The sequence below is a fragment of the Chiloscyllium plagiosum genome, chromosome 11 (genome assembly GCF_004010195.1).
Source record: "Chiloscyllium plagiosum isolate BGI_BamShark_2017 chromosome 11, ASM401019v2, whole genome shotgun sequence".
NCBI classification, from domain to species: domain Eukaryota; kingdom Metazoa; phylum Chordata; class Chondrichthyes; order Orectolobiformes; family Hemiscylliidae; genus Chiloscyllium; species Chiloscyllium plagiosum.
In genome coordinates this window covers 24,519,920-24,537,305 of record NC_057720.1, presented here as the reverse complement: position 1 = coordinate 24,537,305, position 17,386 = coordinate 24,519,920, and the positions used below count along the sequence as shown (strand labels likewise).

Here is a 17,386-nt window from a genome sequence, read left to right as displayed (position 1 = left end):
GAGGCAGGCACAGTAGATTCATTTAAGATGCATCTGGATAAATGCATGAGTAGGTGGGGAGTAGAGGGATACAGATGCTTAGGAATTGACCAACAGGTTTAGACATTACATTTTGATCAGCTCAGGCTTGGAGGGCCAAAGGGCCTGTTCCTGGGCTGTAAATTTTCTTTGTTCTTTGTTTTCTTTGTTCCCAATGGTGATTCAGACAGGGTGTGTCCAATTGGAGAGTGGCAATGCACCAGCTTCACCATTGTGGGTGGCACTTTAGCAGGAGTGTTATGTAGCAGCAATTGTCTCAGAATGGCACTTTAGCACAGAAGGCAAGGCAGAGCCATGTGATTGTAAGAAACAGTGAGGAGTCAATGCTAAAGTGTTGGGGGAGGTGAATATATGGCTAAAGGGCATGGTGCTCTGTTAACAGCAGCTGCCTTCATGGAAAGAGCGGCAGGCACCTTGGAAAGCTATGTCTGGTAGAACATCCAGGACCTGCCAGGTATGCACTCAGGCCTGCACTCTCTGCCTTTAGCCATGGATGCTCAGCATCAATGGCAGGGTGAGATGGGGCTGAGGCTGCTCAACGCCAGGCACTTTTACTTCTCAAGACAATAGGCTGGTGCCAGCAGCAGCACTTCGCCTTTTACAGGAGGTGAGGACAAAAGAAGCACATTCAAAAAGGAAAGGTCATTATTACAAAAACAAATCATTCAGGAAAACAACTTAATCTTTGAGTTGTAGAATGTAGAAAATAGCAAGCAGAGGATTGCCAGCCAGTTGCACAAATGAAACAATATCAAGAACATTGTAAGGTTCAACTCAGTTCAGCCATTCTGTACACAAGTAAATATAAGGTTCACTCAGACCTCTCTGACATAATGGGTCATTGCTCTGTCTTCATTTCTTCATTGGAATTAGCAGCTTAAGTTTTATTCATCTAATAGTTAATTTTGTTCTAGAATGTGTGCACGTGTGAACATATATCTGTGGTTTTCAGTCATTTATTTTGGTACTGCATATTTTCATATATCATTGTTACTTGTAACTAATTTCATAACTCAGAGTTTTCTATCTGCTTAAATTCAGGCTAAGAGTCAATTTAAACACCGTTCTACAGCAAACAATGTTGAGATTTTAGTACCAGTTCCCAGTGATGCTGATTCACCAAAATTCAAGACAAGTACAGGCACTGCAAAATGGGTACCAGAAAAAAATGCTGTCCTTTGGTCAATCAAGTCTTTTCCTGTGAGTAACGCGGAAAATGTTTATGTTAGAGTGGGGCAGTATTTCATAACTTGAACCCATGGTGATATAATAGTAGGTTCACTTGCCTAGTGCACTCTATTGTAGGACTGGGAAATATGGACGGCTGAACACTCTCAACAAAGAGATCTATGCTTTAGATTTTGTTAAGGTTTTTGAGTAGTTTGCTGAGTATTTGAATATTTGTAAAGCAGAGGTGGATAAATTGTATGAGGGAATCAAAGGTTATTGGGGGTAAATGGGAATGTGGAATTTGTAACAGAAACACCTCAGCTGTGATCCTTATAAATGATGGAGCAGGTTTGAGGGGCCAAATGGCCTATCTTTGATCCCAATAATGGCCCCTTCAGCCCGAATAAACTAAAACAGAGAAAGTAATAAGGTCACCGTAATTTGAATGCAACTATTCTGTCTGCAAGTCATGACTTGGAATTAACTCATTAACTTCAATCATATCAGATGGAGTATGTTTGGTTAGTATCACCGTAATCCTAGCACCTCATTCAGCATTTTATCGTCAGCCTCTTTTTTCTCCACCATGGTCATCCGTTGTCTTTTATTATGTTAGGGTGGTAAGGAGTACTTGATGCGGGCTCACTTTGGCCTCCCAAGTGTGGAGAGTGAGGAACAGGAAGGGAAGCCACCAATCACTGTTAAATTTGAAATTCCGTATTTCACTGTCTCGGGGATTCAGGTGAGCATTTTCAAATTATTCTTGTGAAAGCTTTTGCTTCTTGGTACTTTTAAAGATAAACTGGAATTGGGAGTATGCAGGAATGGAAGACCTTCACCCAGTCCACTTGGTGATGAGGTTTTGAGCAGTACAGTTCAGACAAATCTGTAGGAGCAGTATGAGAGCAGCAAGGAGGGTGGCATGTAGTGAAGGTAAAGGGGGAGGAGTGAGGGGGAAAGGGGACAGTGAAGGGGATAAGGGGAGGAATGAAGGGGAAAAGGGGAGGAGTGATGGGGAAAGGGAGGAGTGATGGGGAAAGGGAACAGTCAGAGGGCAAGGTCTGGAATAAAAGGGAAGGGCAGGAGTGAGAGGGAAAAGGGGAGTGGTCAAGGGAAAGCAGCAAAGTAGAGATGGAGGGAAGTGTTTTTGAACCGTCCTTATAAGCTCTGAGTAGCAGGCCTTCCTTCCCTAGTCCCTGAAGCAAACATCTTGCTGACAGCAGTCACTTCTCACAGCTGACTTTGGATCGCCGAACCTAACCCATCCCTCCACCAAATGCTGATCCCTCAGTCCTTCCTATTTCCTGACTGACCCAGCCATGATCTTTCCCAATTTCCAGATAGGAACTCCACCAACTACCTCTATCCAGCAAGCAGCTGACCTCCATTGTCTGGCTGTAAGATGAACAATGGAATGAAAAATACTTGAGGTTCCACCATCAAATTCGGCAGGGCTGCAGCAGCTGTCTCCTAATCTCTTCCATGACAACCCCCCCCCCCCCCCCCCCCCAAGTCCTTCCCCAAACATATCAAGTCCGATTGCTCTGGGGACCTGATTTCTGAGAGTTCTGATGGTCATCAGAGTACTCCTGCAGAAAGAAGTTAGGGCTCACAACATCAGTAATATTAAAAGAAAGTATAGCAGACATTTTGTGAACTTTAAGATCATAAGAGATAGGAGTGGAAGTAAGGCCATTCGGCCCATCCAGTCCACTCCGCCATTCAATCATGGCTGATGGGCATTTCAATGCCACTTACCCACACTCTCCCTGTATCCCTTGCAAGATTAAGAATTTATCAATCTCTGCTTTGAAGATATTTAACGTCCGGCCTTTGCTGCACTCTGTGGCAATGAATTCCACAGGCCCACCACTCTTTGGCTGAAGAAATGTCTTTGGGATTGCTTAGCAATTGTTGTTGGTCCAATATGCTTGATTGGCAAGAATCTATGATGACCGTGATTGTTCTCACCTCCAATTCAGTATGGGCATATGGACAATGCTATGGGGATGTCATAGCAATGTACAGTTCAGACAAATACCCTTTGACCCATACTGTCCACACTGGCCAAAAAACAACCACCTAATTATTCTAATCCCATTTTCCAGCACTTGGCCCATAGCCTTGTATGTTTTGGTATCACAAGTGCACATCTAAATATTTTTTGAATGTTATGTGAGTTTCTGCATCCCCCACCCTTACAGGCAGTGGGTTCCAGATTCCCAAGTTTTCCTCACATCTCCTTACAATTCCTGCCCCTTGCCTTAAATCTATGCCACTGTTCATTTATCCCTCCATCAAGGACAAAGGTTTATTCCTGTCCACCCTAATTAAGCCCCTCATAATCTTATGCACCTCAATTTTCTTCCCTCTCAGTCTCCTTTGCTCTAAGGAAAACAACCCCAGTCTGTCCAATCTCTTCAGCCCAGGCAACATCCTGATAAATCTCTTTTTCACGCTCTCCAGTGCTACCATATTCTGTTTTATCATGTGGATTCCAAAATTGCAGACGGTACTCTAGTTGATGCTGAACCAGTGTTTCATTCAATCCCAGCATAACCTCACTGCTTTAAACTCTGACTCTTGACTAATAAGGGGATGGTCTGTGAAATTCCTTCGGAGGACTTCTAACATCCTTCTGCTTGTACCCAGCCTGTCCCCAGTGTTACCTGCCCAAGTAAGACCCTTAAGCTCCAAATTATTGGCTGCTTGATGGTCACTTTCTGGCTGCTGTCTATTTTGAAGCTTGTGGGGAGGATTCAGAGACAAGACATGAAGCCCAGCTGTTCACCCTTCTCATGCCTAGGTTGTGGTGGGCCCAATGGAAGTTGTCCTCCCAAGGTCATAACCCTCACATCAGCTCACCCACTATCACTTAACCCCCAGCTTCTCTAACAAGAACCCTAATTCCCTCCTCCTATTCCCAGGGCCTTACCTCCCCATCCCACTGTAAGTTCCCTTGCATTTATCTGGTTGTGAGCTGAGAATTTGAGGGCTCCTTATAATCCCAGAGTTCAGAACTGAGTGGTGCTGTAAAAGCACAGCAGGTCATGCAGCAGCCGAGGAGCAGGAAACTCGACGTTTCGGGCAAAAGCCATTCATTGGGAAGGGCTTTTGCCTGCTTGTAATCCCAGTCCTGACCACTCAAGCCACTGGCGCTGCTGAAATTAGAGAGCTACTGACCAATCAGTTTGGCCAGAGGTTCCTTGGAATATTTAATAGATTTTGAGCTACTGGGATCAGAAGGAAACATCACCATTTGAAAACTCTTGCCCTGTGACTGCAGTGTGACTGTAATATCCATTAGCAATTGGTACTTTTACCTATGTTGCCACAATATTCTTCCTACCACAATTCAGGCACATTTGTTCAGTAACCTTAACGAATATCCAGCAAGACATTTAAATAATATAGGCCAGATATAGGGATAATGAAGAGCATGTGATACTCATGTTTGTTTTAAACTAGGTACGCTACCTGAAAATCATTGAGAAGAGCGGCTATCAAGCTCTGCCCTGGGTTCGGTACATTACCCAAAGTGGAGGTGAGCAATAATGTGTAAAAAGTCACCAACGGTATTACCATTTTCCAGTTCTTAGCTTTAGTTTCAGTATCCATCTCTATATCCAGAGGAAATGGTGGAGATGGGTACAATTGCAACATTTAAAAGGCATCTGGCTGGGTACATGAATAGAAAGGGTTTAGAGGGATATGGGCCAAATACAGGCAAATGGGACAACAGATTGTGATGTCTGGTCAGCACAGACAAGTTCCATGCTGTGTGACTCTGACTCTATCTGTCATTTTAATGAAAAAACTGATGTCTTCAAAGAAAATAGATTTTTTTAAAAAAAATCACATTGTTTGTTTGATATGCTTATGCTATTTTAATGGGTTACACACACCAATATCCAACAGATTACACTTTAATTCCTGAAGAATCTAGAAAAAGTGTGAAGGATTGGCAACCTCTAGTTTCAACCTGTGTGTCACTCCCTCTAATCTTTAAATTTACAGCTAAAACCAGACTTTGGAAATGTTCATAAATCCAGAGATATGGGACAGGTTTGACAGGAGTGCATTATCCCATTGCAAACTGTTTTGGAAACCATTACATATTTACACCACTCTAGAGATTATCATGCTTGTAAACCTGTAAATGTATTACCATCTTATTCCCCTGAAATTTACTTTATTCATAAATTTGTAAAAGTACATTACAAAAATATTGCTTTGAATCTTACATAATTAAATAAAATTAAATTTGCCCACATACAGCATATTCCATTCAGTACGACTGTAATAGACACAATATTTACATTCCATATTGGGTTTGCAAACATCAGTTGCTTCTGGAGGACTGTCCACTCACTGTAAGACCTTCACTGGTCTGTCCAAAATTTGTTGGTCTTCCAGTGCAAAGGTGTTTTCCTCAACCGAGTGATGGAAGCTGGCACATTCTGAGATCCAGGACTATCTGCTGAGCGATGCACTAAAGGTTGGGGCAGCTGTTGCAGAGACACAAAGGAGAAAGGTTGCTGTTTAAACCTTCACTATAGTACACAGAGAGGCCGAAAACTGTCATCCTGCCCCTGAACTCAGCTGGAAACCTTATAAGAATATAGGTTGTGAAAAACCAGAGGATGTTGATATCTGTTGGAGTTTCTGTAATTTCAATTTGAAATGCTTTTGCCCTTGGGCTGTAAATGTATTGTAGTGTTTCTGTGCTAATGTACACCTGAAATGTGGATCTGGACCATGATCTCAGAGGTGTAATCAATCCAGCAGCGTCCTTAGAGTAATGATATCTAAGCAAACCTTTGAGTAAATAAAGGTAATCACATTACAGAAAAAAAAGCTTATAGCTGTTCAATCTGGAAACAAATTCCACTATTTGCTGTCACAAAGGGGAGCCTGAAAGGATAAAGTGAATAGTTTGAATATATCTGGACTAACATGAGATCTGAACTGAAGATTTTGGTACAAATTTAAATCTAAATGTGGAAGTTGGTTTTTGGGAAAGGAGACATTTTATATTTGGGAGATAAGAGTTTGTTTCTTGCTTTTGGAATTTCCCTTTGATTGCTTCATGTCTATGCGTTGTATTCCAGATTATCAATTACGCACAAATCAATAGGAGCACTGCTGTCCAGTGGAATTTTCCAAGAATGCAATTTGTGAATGATGTTCTGAAAAAGGAAAGAATCTTAAATCTTGACTCCTCAAGACATCAAGCTTATCGATTACAGATTCTACAGAGAGAAAATTCAAAACACAGTTCCTATCAGAAAAGTTAGAAAAATGTGACTGTGACTTTGACTTCCGTCTTGCTTCTGGATACATATTAGGTTATTATTTCATTATTATTCTTTCGCTGTTAGTTGGAAACAATCAGGTCAGTGTTGCTGGGCAGGTTAATTGCTGCTCCCTGCTGGACTTTCTGCTGTAGAGTTTTATCTTCTGATGCTACTAACGCGGAAGACCTTGTAATTTCAACATTTTTACTGAGTTTCTGTGGAGAAAGGTCTGATTTCTAAGGGCATAATAACATAAAAACTAAGAGTAGGAGCAAGCAATTGAGGCTGCTCCACCATTTGATATGATCATGGCTGAGCCCATTTCAGCCTTTTAACCTGTTACTCATTAAAAGTCTACCTCCTGACATCCACCACACTCTGGAATAGCGAATTCCATTGATTCAGAACCCTTTGAGAGAAGTAATTCTTCCTCATCACTGTTTTAAATCTGCTGCCCCTTATCCTAGACCCATCTGAGTCAGACTCTCCCACAAGGGAAATGTCTACTCTACATTTACTTTGTCAATTTCCATCAGCATCTTTGTATACCTCAATTAAATCTCATCTCATTCTTCTAAACTCTAGCAAGTATAGGCCTCAGCTGCTCAATCTCTCCTCATAAAACAAACCTTCCATCACTGGAATTAATTGCACAGACCTTATCTGAACTGCCTCCAAACCAACTAATATAAGTAAAACTTGACAAATGCATATCCACTGGGAGCAACTAGGGGATCTGGTTCCTTTGTTTGTGTGTAACTCTTGGCTCCAGTTTGCCACTCCCAATGCACAACCAAATCCCAAATTGTACCTCTGATTTTTTTGCTTTACATGTAGGGATGAACCTCTGGAATCAGAAGTGAAGATCGTTGTAACATCTCCCATTCCATGAATTGTATTTGTTTCCTCTCATTGGGCAAAAATAAAGGGAGAAAATAAGCAACAAAAACAAGTGAAAGAAACAGAATGGTAAATGTTCTTATTGTCTGCCTGGAGATCTGTCATAATGACCTGTTTTATGCAACAACTTCTGTGATCAAGAAGCATCCTTACCTTGCAGGCAGATTTATTTTCATGAGGTCACCACCTTATTATAACTTACAGTTAGCCTGTCCCTAACAGTTCCACCAATATTAAGGGGAGGTTGTGGCATAATGATAATGTCACTGCAGTAGTAATCCACAACCAAACTAATGTTCTGGGGCCTTGAGTTCAAATCACACCTTCAAGACAGTATGGAATTGAAAGGATAGCACTGTTGCCTCACAGCACCAGGGTTCGATTCCAGCCTTGGGCAATCGTCTGTATGAGCTTGCACATTCTCCCCACATCTGTGTGGGTTTCTTTTTGTGCTCTGGTTTCCTCCCACTGTCCAAAGATGAGCAGCTTTGGTAGATTGACCATGCTAAAAATTAACCTATAGTATCCAGGGATGTGTAGGTTCGGTGGGTTAGCCATGGTAAAAAGCCCATGCAGGGTTACAGGGTGGGTTTGGGTCAAATGCTCTCTTTCTGCACTGTAGCAATTCTATGAAAACTAGCCTTACAGTATCCAGAGTTGATTGTTATAAAAAACCATCTGGTTCACTAATGTCCTTTAGGGAGGGAAACCAATCTTCCAAACCTGGTCTATGACTCCAGAATCACAGCAAGGCGGTTGACTCTTTACTGTCTTCTGGGCAATTGGGAATAGATAGTAAATGCTTGCCTAACTAGTGACATCCACATCCCATGAACCAACGGACACCAGCTATTTCATTATTATTCCTTCGTTGTCACGAGGAAACAGAGAGCAGAATGCTGCCAGGCAGGTTAATTGCTACTCCCTGCTGGTTTTTTCTGTTGTACAGTTTAATTTCAGATGCTAATAATGCACCTGAACTAAAGGAACATCATTGCAACATTTTCATAAGCTAATGTCTTTGATGTTAGTATATCCACTTTATTTCTATCACTTATCCAAACATCAGGGGAGCCTATCACTGAGTTTTCTAATTGTAAGCAAGTTTAATGAGCCCAGTGAGAAAACTGAGGTCATTTGACATTGTCCCACTAATGATAGGAGCTGCCTGACATCCTCAGAACCAGCAAAATCCCTGCTATTACTGGGACACTGGGAGAGCATGAGCATGCTTCCTTTCAAACTTAGCAAGCTGCAGGATGTTTGAACTCAGAGCCTCCAAAGCACTGGCCTAACCTTCCACTGAAGTTGTCACCAAAGGCTCCATAACTAAGCACCAAGTTACTTTCATGTATTCAGTGAAAGTCAGGTCATTATCTGGTCTGATGAGCAGCCTAAAAGATTTGGCTGAAGACTGCTGAACCAGAAAAGGTAAGTTTTGTTAAAATGTTAAGTTGTTAAAACCCGAACATGAACCCAGGACCTACAGGAGCAGTCCTTCCAGCCACACATTAAAAGTACAGACCAAGGCTGCCTGTAATTTTACTTTATCCCAGTTTGTCCTGCCAAGGAAAATGTCATGTGTCAGTGGAGGTTGACCAGCTGAAAGGTTTTGAAGATGTGAGTGTGAAGCTAGACTTGTGTGGAAAGTGGATGAGAGGAGTCAAGTTGAGGAAGTGAGGAGAATAAGTGTGAGGACGGTGTGTACAGCATATCAGATGGAAGTTGTGTGAAATGTGCTGCTGTAATTGAAAAGCAAAGAAGCGGAAGCTTGGAAGCTAACAGGTTATTTAGGTCAAATAGAATAAAAGAGATGCGAGTTTGAATCTTAAGCATTCTGGTCAGGTGTTTGATTCTTATTTTCTTACATTTCAGTCAGCTCCTAGATTTTATACTCTTGTATTTGCTGACTCAACCTTGTCAGCCTACCGCTGCCAAATTGTTTGCTTTGACACATTCTCCTACCAGTCGAAAACTGGGCACCTCTTGTTCAGCTGTGGAACCTGTGCAGTGCTTGAGGTCTAGAATCATAGAACCCTTACAGTGTGGATACAGGCCATTAGGCCCAACAAGTCCACACAACCCTCCAAAGAGTATCCCACCCAGACTCATTCCCCTACCCTATTTCTGCATTTCCCCTGAGTAATGCAGCTAACGTACACATCCCTGAACACTATGGACAATCTAGCGTGGCCAATTCACCTAATCTGCACGGCTTTGGACTGTGGGAGGAAACCGGATCACCCGGGGGAAACCCATCCAGATATGGGGAGAATGAGCAAACTCCACACAGTCAGTCACCCGAGGCTGGAACCCTGGCGCTGTGAGGCAACAGTGCTAACCACTGAGCCACTATGCCACCCCTACATTTGTGGGCCTTGCATTCACTATATTCTCCACTTTCAAGCACTGAACAGGCAAAGTACTTCGCAAGTTGAAGTCTTCCTTTAAATGCTGTCACTGCTGTACAATGATCCTGCAGTCCCAGTGGGCAAGTTGCCAGCGACCATTGGGAGTATCACTGTCAGTTTATCAATTGTAGCCAAATGAGGCATGGAGCCAAACTTGTGTTGTTCCTCTTGCGCACGTCATTAGGTGCTGGCCCTGCCCACATGACCCCATTTTGCATGGAAATTGAACTGCTCTGCCAGTAATCCTTCTTATGTTGTCACTCAATCCACTGATTTACCTAGTTCCTTATTCACCACTCCCAGTACCAATGTAGCCATTGTGGGTTTTTTTCTGCTTGCATAATTTCAGCAGGGAAAATGTTAAAGTTGCAAGCTCTGAATGGTGAATAAGCAGCACCAAACTTTCATGACACTTCAAGCATGGCTGGCACCTGCTGAGAATTAGTAAACCAGTTTGGTGAAGTACCCTTCCACAGGGGCCCTGGGAACTATGTGAATAGGGCAGGCAACCCTGAAATTCCTTACCCAGATTGCAAATAAGCTGGGCTGCTAAATGTTGTTGACAATAATTATTTCACTATCAAATCTGAAGAAAGCAAAATCGAGAAAGAGAAAAAAAGACATGAGAAATTCATTTAAAAAAAACCAAGGTTTTAAAATAGAAAAACAGAAATGATTTTTTAAATCTCCAACAATAATTGAAATTGGGGTGAATGAATCACCACACTTGTAAAAATTGATTTTCAGCATTGTAGTATTTTGCAGTAAACATGTAGTTGAAAAGTTACTGTCACTGGGGTGGACAAGTGTTTAAACTGTTGTGTTTATAGACATCTGTCATAATTTCATATGTTTCCGTGCTGAGTCACAGGATGCAATAAAGGTATTGCAAAACTTCTAGCGGGGCAGGCCAACATGGATAAAAATTTTCTGGTTTAGTGTTTAATTGAATGTGTTAGACATTGCTACTGAAATTACTGCCATAATAATACTTGTGTAATCATTATTTATGCAGCAACATTCAGCATATACATACATATTCAGAATCCTGAGTTCCACTCTCCACAACATGATGCAGGTGCTATGAGTAATACAAAACCTCAGCATTCAATGAAGCTTGCATTGGCCTGCAGTAGGTGGATTCCTCGTTCCCCTTCCCCATCCCTTTATCCACCATAATCCCTTTCTCCTCTGCACTCCCTCCCCCTTTCTCCTCCTTACCTCTCTCCCCTTTTACCCCACCTTTTCTCGCAAACTCAAAAACTTCCAAACTCCCTTGAATTGTTCAGGTACCATCTTCAGGCTCCTCCAATTAATAGAGCTCCCAGATTTTCACTTTTGTGAGCTACTCTCTAGTGCTTATTGACAACATGATGATGAGACTGAGGCTAAAAGCTTTGAGGAACTCACGCTGGTTGGTTTGGGCAGTTGAATAACTACACATAAGGTTTAAAATTTCTCTCGTTCTGGCCTTTCGAAAATCCACATTTGAGTTACTTTACTCCATCTTTGGTGGCATGACCCCTAACCCTGGAATTATCTTCATAAAAATTTCCTTCTTTCTGATATTCCAGAATCAATGTTTTTATCAAAAGTTTTCGCTCAGCTGTCCTTGTATTCTGCTACGTGGCTCCGTGTTGTATTTTATTTTATAATACCTCTGTGAATTATCTTGAGACAGCTTATTATATTAAAGGTGCTATGTTATTGCAAGTTATTGTTGTTGAAAGAATCTAGTTGTTTTGAAGCTTTTACCAACAAAGTCAATCGATCTCAACAACAGCCAAGTCATAGCGCAACAGCAATTTATTCTGAGTTATTCCTTAATTGAATAGCTTTTGTGCGCAATTTTGATCATGCCATCTTTGAAATAATACTCAGCCATTAATAAACCTTTACAAAGGAATTACAATAGTGAGTCAAGGACTTGGGAGGTTTTTCAACCTTAGTAGAGGTTTCAGGATTCAATGTATTGCTCATGGAATATGGATCACAAAAGGACAGAATTCTATCACGGGGAAAGGCAGGTAAAATAAAACAACAATACTTCGAATTGAATGTACTCTGGATACACTGCAGCTCCATTTTAAAGTATGTAAGGTAGGTCAGATCAGCATGTGTCATTAACCAGTTTTTTTGCTTTTTCCTTCTTGGGGTATTTGTGTAATGTGGATATGGTTTATACACGAAGTTATAAGTTTTTTAATTCAACCCATTTTTCTAATCGACCTGTTCAGGGATGTTGTTACATTCCTCTGTATCAGGTGGGACTTGAACACAGGCCTTCTGTAGGTACATTACCATTGTACCACAAGAGGGCATTTCACAAAACTAATTACACCTGTGTAAATGGAGATGCTTGGTGAGAAATCTGAGAAAGGAAATTCATTTGATGGGAGAGGCTCTACCTTAATTCAGACACTTGACTCCATTTGTCTCTTAATTAGGCAGTGTAGGCCCAAAACGCCTACTACCAGCTGTGACCTAGAGTCTCCAGGGATTGACAGTAAACTAGCAATAAGGTGAACCACAGGGCTGCAGCCCACAAGTTTACGTTAAGTAGAGTTTTGAGATAACCTAGGAAGCTCCTACATAATTTAGTTTACCTTGGGAACATGGTCAACTTTTTAAGAAATAAAAATATTGCGATGCAGTAAATATATAGGAAATGTCTTTACTTTCAAATCTGTCAACTCGTTACAATGGGCTGACCTTGTACAGTAAAAGGCATTGAAACATGTAGGAGTTAGCTATAGAAAACCTCAGTAGTCTTTCTCTGTTTAGTGTGCTGTATTCAGGTAACTCAATTATCTTGTCAATGCAAATGTTTTTTTTTATGTGTGTGCTGCAATGTGAACTTCATTTTTTACAGCGTGGGAGGGCATTCATTAGACTCTTCAGTGTCATCAGCTTAAAAGTCTTCCTTTTCTTCCATTCGTACATTCTGTGCACTTTCTGATACATATCCTCAAAAATGCATTAAATCTTCCAGGGAATTTTGTTAGCCTCATACGGCACAGGTCATGTCTTGACATTCACAAAGCAATGTGCTTTCTTGACCTCTTATATCACAAGAAGTGGAGGCTTTTCAGTGCTCTTCATGTTGGTGTATCCTCTTTATAGCAATATGTTATTTGCTTCATTTGGCATCATTATACATTGTACCTTTAAATGCTAAAGAGCAACTGGGTAAAAGACAGTTAACCAGTCTGGTTTCATCTATTAGAAGTATCTTGTGGACACTCATTCGGGACATGTGAGACTGTTTAGTAGCTTTTGTTGCAGTCTTGCCTGTGACTTTGTGCATTAATGTGGCCTGACTCCAATTCTGGATTTGTAGACATTGTCAAATGACCAAGTGTGCACAACTTGGCTAATCGGAAGTTACCAGTCCAGACTTTCAGTCCACATCCTTCTATTGGCTTTTCTATTTTGCTGATGAACATGACCAACATTGTCTGCACAAGCAGTTTCAAGATATGCCAACTTAAATCGTTACTTTATCACTGCAAGATGAATAATCTGGTGTCAACAGCCTAGGAGAAAATTCATGGGAGCGTTTACTACAAAAAGGTTTTTTTGTAATGTTTGTGTTTATTTATTCTGAAAATATTTGGGGGTGAGACAAAAAAGCCATTTTGACTAAATGGCGTGATTGGAGGCAGAAGGTCATAATTTAAAGTTTCCATGATAATATCCATCAAGGTTTATTATTACTGATACATAGAATGTGGCCATTCTTGGTGAAATCTGTATCTATTGTTCAATCATAATTACTCTTGATGGGGGTTGTGGTGAGTTAGTTTCTAATGCTGTTGGCTGTGTGATGTATCTACTATGCTGTTAGGGATTAGTTCCAGGATTTTGACTTGGTGACAGTGAAGGAACTGTGATATTTTTATACAGCAGTATGGTGTGTGACTTGAAGAGGAATTGCAGCCATGGTGTTCTAGTGTGCTTGTCACTGTCGTTATTCCAAATGGTCGAGATTGTGGAATTTAGAGGTGCTGCTAAAGAAGTCTTGATGAGTTAATTGCTGCTGTTCATCGTGTAGATGGTACACACTGCTGTCGCTCTTTCAGTGGTGGAGGGAGTGAATGTTGAATGTGGTGGATTGATTGCCAGTCAAGTGGATCGCTATGTCTGGGAATGATGATGACTTTCTTGAGTATTTTTAGGAGTTGCAGTCTTCCAGGCAAAGGGAGAATACTCTGGTGGATTGTGGACAAACTCTGGAAAGTCAAAATATGGCAGAATTCCCAGTCTCCAGCAAGCTCTTGTAGCCACAGCATTTGTATAGTTGGTCCAATTAAATTTGTGGTCAGTGCTGTTCCCAGGATGATGATGATGAGGGGATTCAGTGACAGTACTGCCTACTATCAAATGAAGAAGTGGTTGGTTTATGGATTGTTGGAGATAGCCAATACTTAAGGCTCTTATTTGGAATTAAAGACATAATGTGCAAGATCCAACTAAACTCTGCAAGCAATTTTTTGGCCCTGAACAGAACAAATAGATCACTGAAAAAAAACTATACCCTAACCTGTAAAATTATTGAGAACTTCATCAGAGGTCAAGGGTTGTGCTCCCTCTGAGTAAAATGCCCACACCTGGCAGTTTGCTGTGGTATTTGTGAACTTACTGTCCACTTCCTAAACTGGAATTTCTGTATTCACTAAACACCACATCATGGAATTATGTCCTGAAAGAATGGATTATAGTGGCAAACAGTGGAACTTTAAAATAATTCCATTCAAACATTTCATTGTTTGGGAAATAGGGTTTGTTGCTATGCACGTCTAACATTGGAAAGAATGTTGGCCCCCTGAAGAGTGGAGTTGTGGACATGCCTGGGCAGAGATCAGTTATTGTTACAGAATTCAGATCAGTGTGCCCTACAATGTTCTGAAATGTCTACATATCAATCTCAAGTCATTTGCGAAAGTCATTGGTGATATTTAGAATTGTATAAATGGCAATGTTCAACACCGATATAAACTAGTCAGTCTAACTTGCTGCTGCTGATGTTTCTTTTCCAGTGGAACTTCCTTTCAATCTTCTTTCAATTCAATCCACGAGATATTCTATTCCATTCTCCTTCCTGTGTACATCTTTCTTTCCCTTCAATGCTATTCACCTCAACTGCTCCTTGTGACAGCAAGCTCCATAACAGGCCTCTCGGTGAAAAGATTTATTCTGAATTTCCTGTTAGATTTATTATATACTAACCTGTATTTGTGGCCCTGAAGCCTGGCCTCCCTCACACCTAGCAATGACTTATTTTTGTCGACTCTGTCAAAGTTATTCATCAACATCACAACCTCAACAGGTTATTCCTCAGTCTTTTGCTAAGAGGTGCCACCCTGTTCAATAATCTTTAGTGGGGACAACTTCCCACCTATTACATGTCTGGTGTGGAACACAAAACAGGAGTGCAAAATGCATGATTATAAAAATCAGCTGTTTCTTAGTAATATAAAATCCTGTAGATTCTATGTATACAGGCAAATAAAATATTTACTAATTTTCGGCTTGCATGCACTTGATTCAAACACTCAAAAAAATAATTTGCAAACTATTTGATATGATGATGAGCTCTCCTACATTTTAATTTACTGCAGAGGGTAACAGTATGGCAAGCTGAATGATTTCCGAAACTAAAAATTCATTCTCATTGTGCGACTCTTAAAGATTTGGCTGCTTTTTCATTGGCCTGTGATAGTTTTACAATCACCTGTTGGGCTGCACAAGGAATTGAGTAGATGGTTCTATAATCAAATTGAAATGTTTAATCCTATTGGGTGTTCTGGCTATCACTATGACAACTGAGTACAGCCATCCAGATACAAAACCCATCCAGATGCAAATTCCCAATCATATTATAAAGATAAGATTGTGGAGCTATTGCTAGAACAAACCAAATGTTTTAAGATGCTGGAAATCTGCAAAGAGATCAGAAAATACTGGAACTGGAAATACCTTTGGCAGCATCTGGGGAGAGAGTCAGGGTTCGGTGAAAGATCTTGACAGATAAGACCTAAGCTTTCTCAGTGCTGGCTGGAGTTGCTCGTCCAGGCACAGGAAGAAAAGAATGATATTGTTAAAATATATCACTTTGGGCCTCAGCTTCCAAACTAGCTCACAGAGGAAGAAAAGTCCTCCATTGCTTTTTTTTTCTGGCTCGTAAGACGAAGTTGGATCCTACAGACATCTTCAAGAACTGACAAACACATATTGTAAACCATCAGTAAGCCCCATTCCTTCAGGCGTGAGTGGGTGACCTGACCATATGAGCAGTTGAGCAGATTGAAATTGTGGAAGAGCGATTGTTGGTAATTATAGTAACCGAGTAGATAAGTGCCCTCTTGCCTGTTGTCTTCTGAGTAAGTAGGATTACTTGTATCTTAGTTCTACTTATATTGTAACTAATTCCACTTGTACTTTGAATGTGCCCTACACTCCATTTTGAAAGTGAACATCTAGCTACACTTTATCAAGCACCAAAACCATCCCCTAAATATCTAAAAGCTATTGATTCAGTTAGATAAAGAGGATAGGAGGAGGCTCATGTTCAGTATCATCAACTGGGCCTGTTATTGTGCTGTAAATACTTTCTATTGTAAATACTATAGATAATTATTACGGATGAAAATTAGTCCTCAATTTTCTCCTGGATTGTGGTGCTGAAATAGTAATTATAAGCTCATCCCATTTTGTAACTTCCCTTGACTGTGGTTATCCACCTTTCTTGTGCAATCACAAGTTATAAGAAATTCGCATAATAGCAGCACCATTTAAACTGATGGAGCCTGAATCGCGTTATAACCAATACATGCTTTAAAAGTTTGTGCTTTAGAAACAGTGTCCCCAATTCATCAATTGTGTTGTATTGAATTCACACGTGTTATAGCAGAATTCATTTGTCAGCGAGGAAACTACTCACAGTAGAAACATAGAGTCCTGACAGTGCACGGAATAAGCCATTCAGTCCATTGATTCTACCCATCCAATCTCTCTATTTCCCATGGCTAATTCACCTAGTCTGCACATCCCTGGACACTTTGGGCAATTTAGCATGGCCAATCCACCTAACCTACCCATCTTTGGACTATGGGAGGAAATCAGATCACCCAGGGTGAACACGCAAACTCTACACAGACAGTCATGCAAGGCTGCAATCAAACCCAAGTCCCCGGTGCTGGAAGGCAGCAATGTTAACCACTGCGCCACCATGCTGCTCCACAGTTGGGTCGCTGATCATTCAGGTTTGTCATCTCTCAGACTACCAGGACACTAATGCAACCAACATCAAAGTAATATCTTCAAGGCCATAAAACAAATTTGTGTTTTTCCTCACTTTCTTTATAACAAATCGATGGAAGTACTCAAAGATATTGGAGATGGAGAATAAAAGTGTATTTCACTGACAACTGGAAAATGAAGAGTTTGCTGTCTTGCCAATAGGGAGAATGGAGCAATGAGTGGGTGTCCGATGATCTCTGCAGCCTGTGTCTTACTGCACAAGACAGCAGCAGTCAAAGCAAGGATATTTGGAAAAAAATAGACAGA

The 17,386-nt window shown here is 40.9% G+C and overlaps 1 protein-coding gene across 2 annotated transcripts in view; it reads left to right on the top strand.

The window, feature by feature from the left end:
* The window catches only part of LOC122554226 (AP-1 complex subunit mu-1-like), a 59,963-nt gene extending 53,016 nt beyond the window's left edge, over positions 1-6,947 (top strand). For both annotated transcript variants that reach the window (XM_043698899.1, XM_043698900.1), the window contains exons 9-12: positions 1,081-1,239; positions 1,826-1,951; positions 4,678-4,753; positions 6,321-6,947. In XM_043698899.1, coding sequence (XP_043554834.1) covers positions 1,081-1,239; positions 1,826-1,951; positions 4,678-4,753; positions 6,321-6,346 — 387 coding nt within the window. In that variant the 3' untranslated portion in view covers positions 6,347-6,947. The remainder of the gene's footprint in view (positions 1-1,080; positions 1,240-1,825; positions 1,952-4,677; positions 4,754-6,320) is intronic.
* Positions 6,948-17,386: the final 10,439 nt, after the last annotated feature.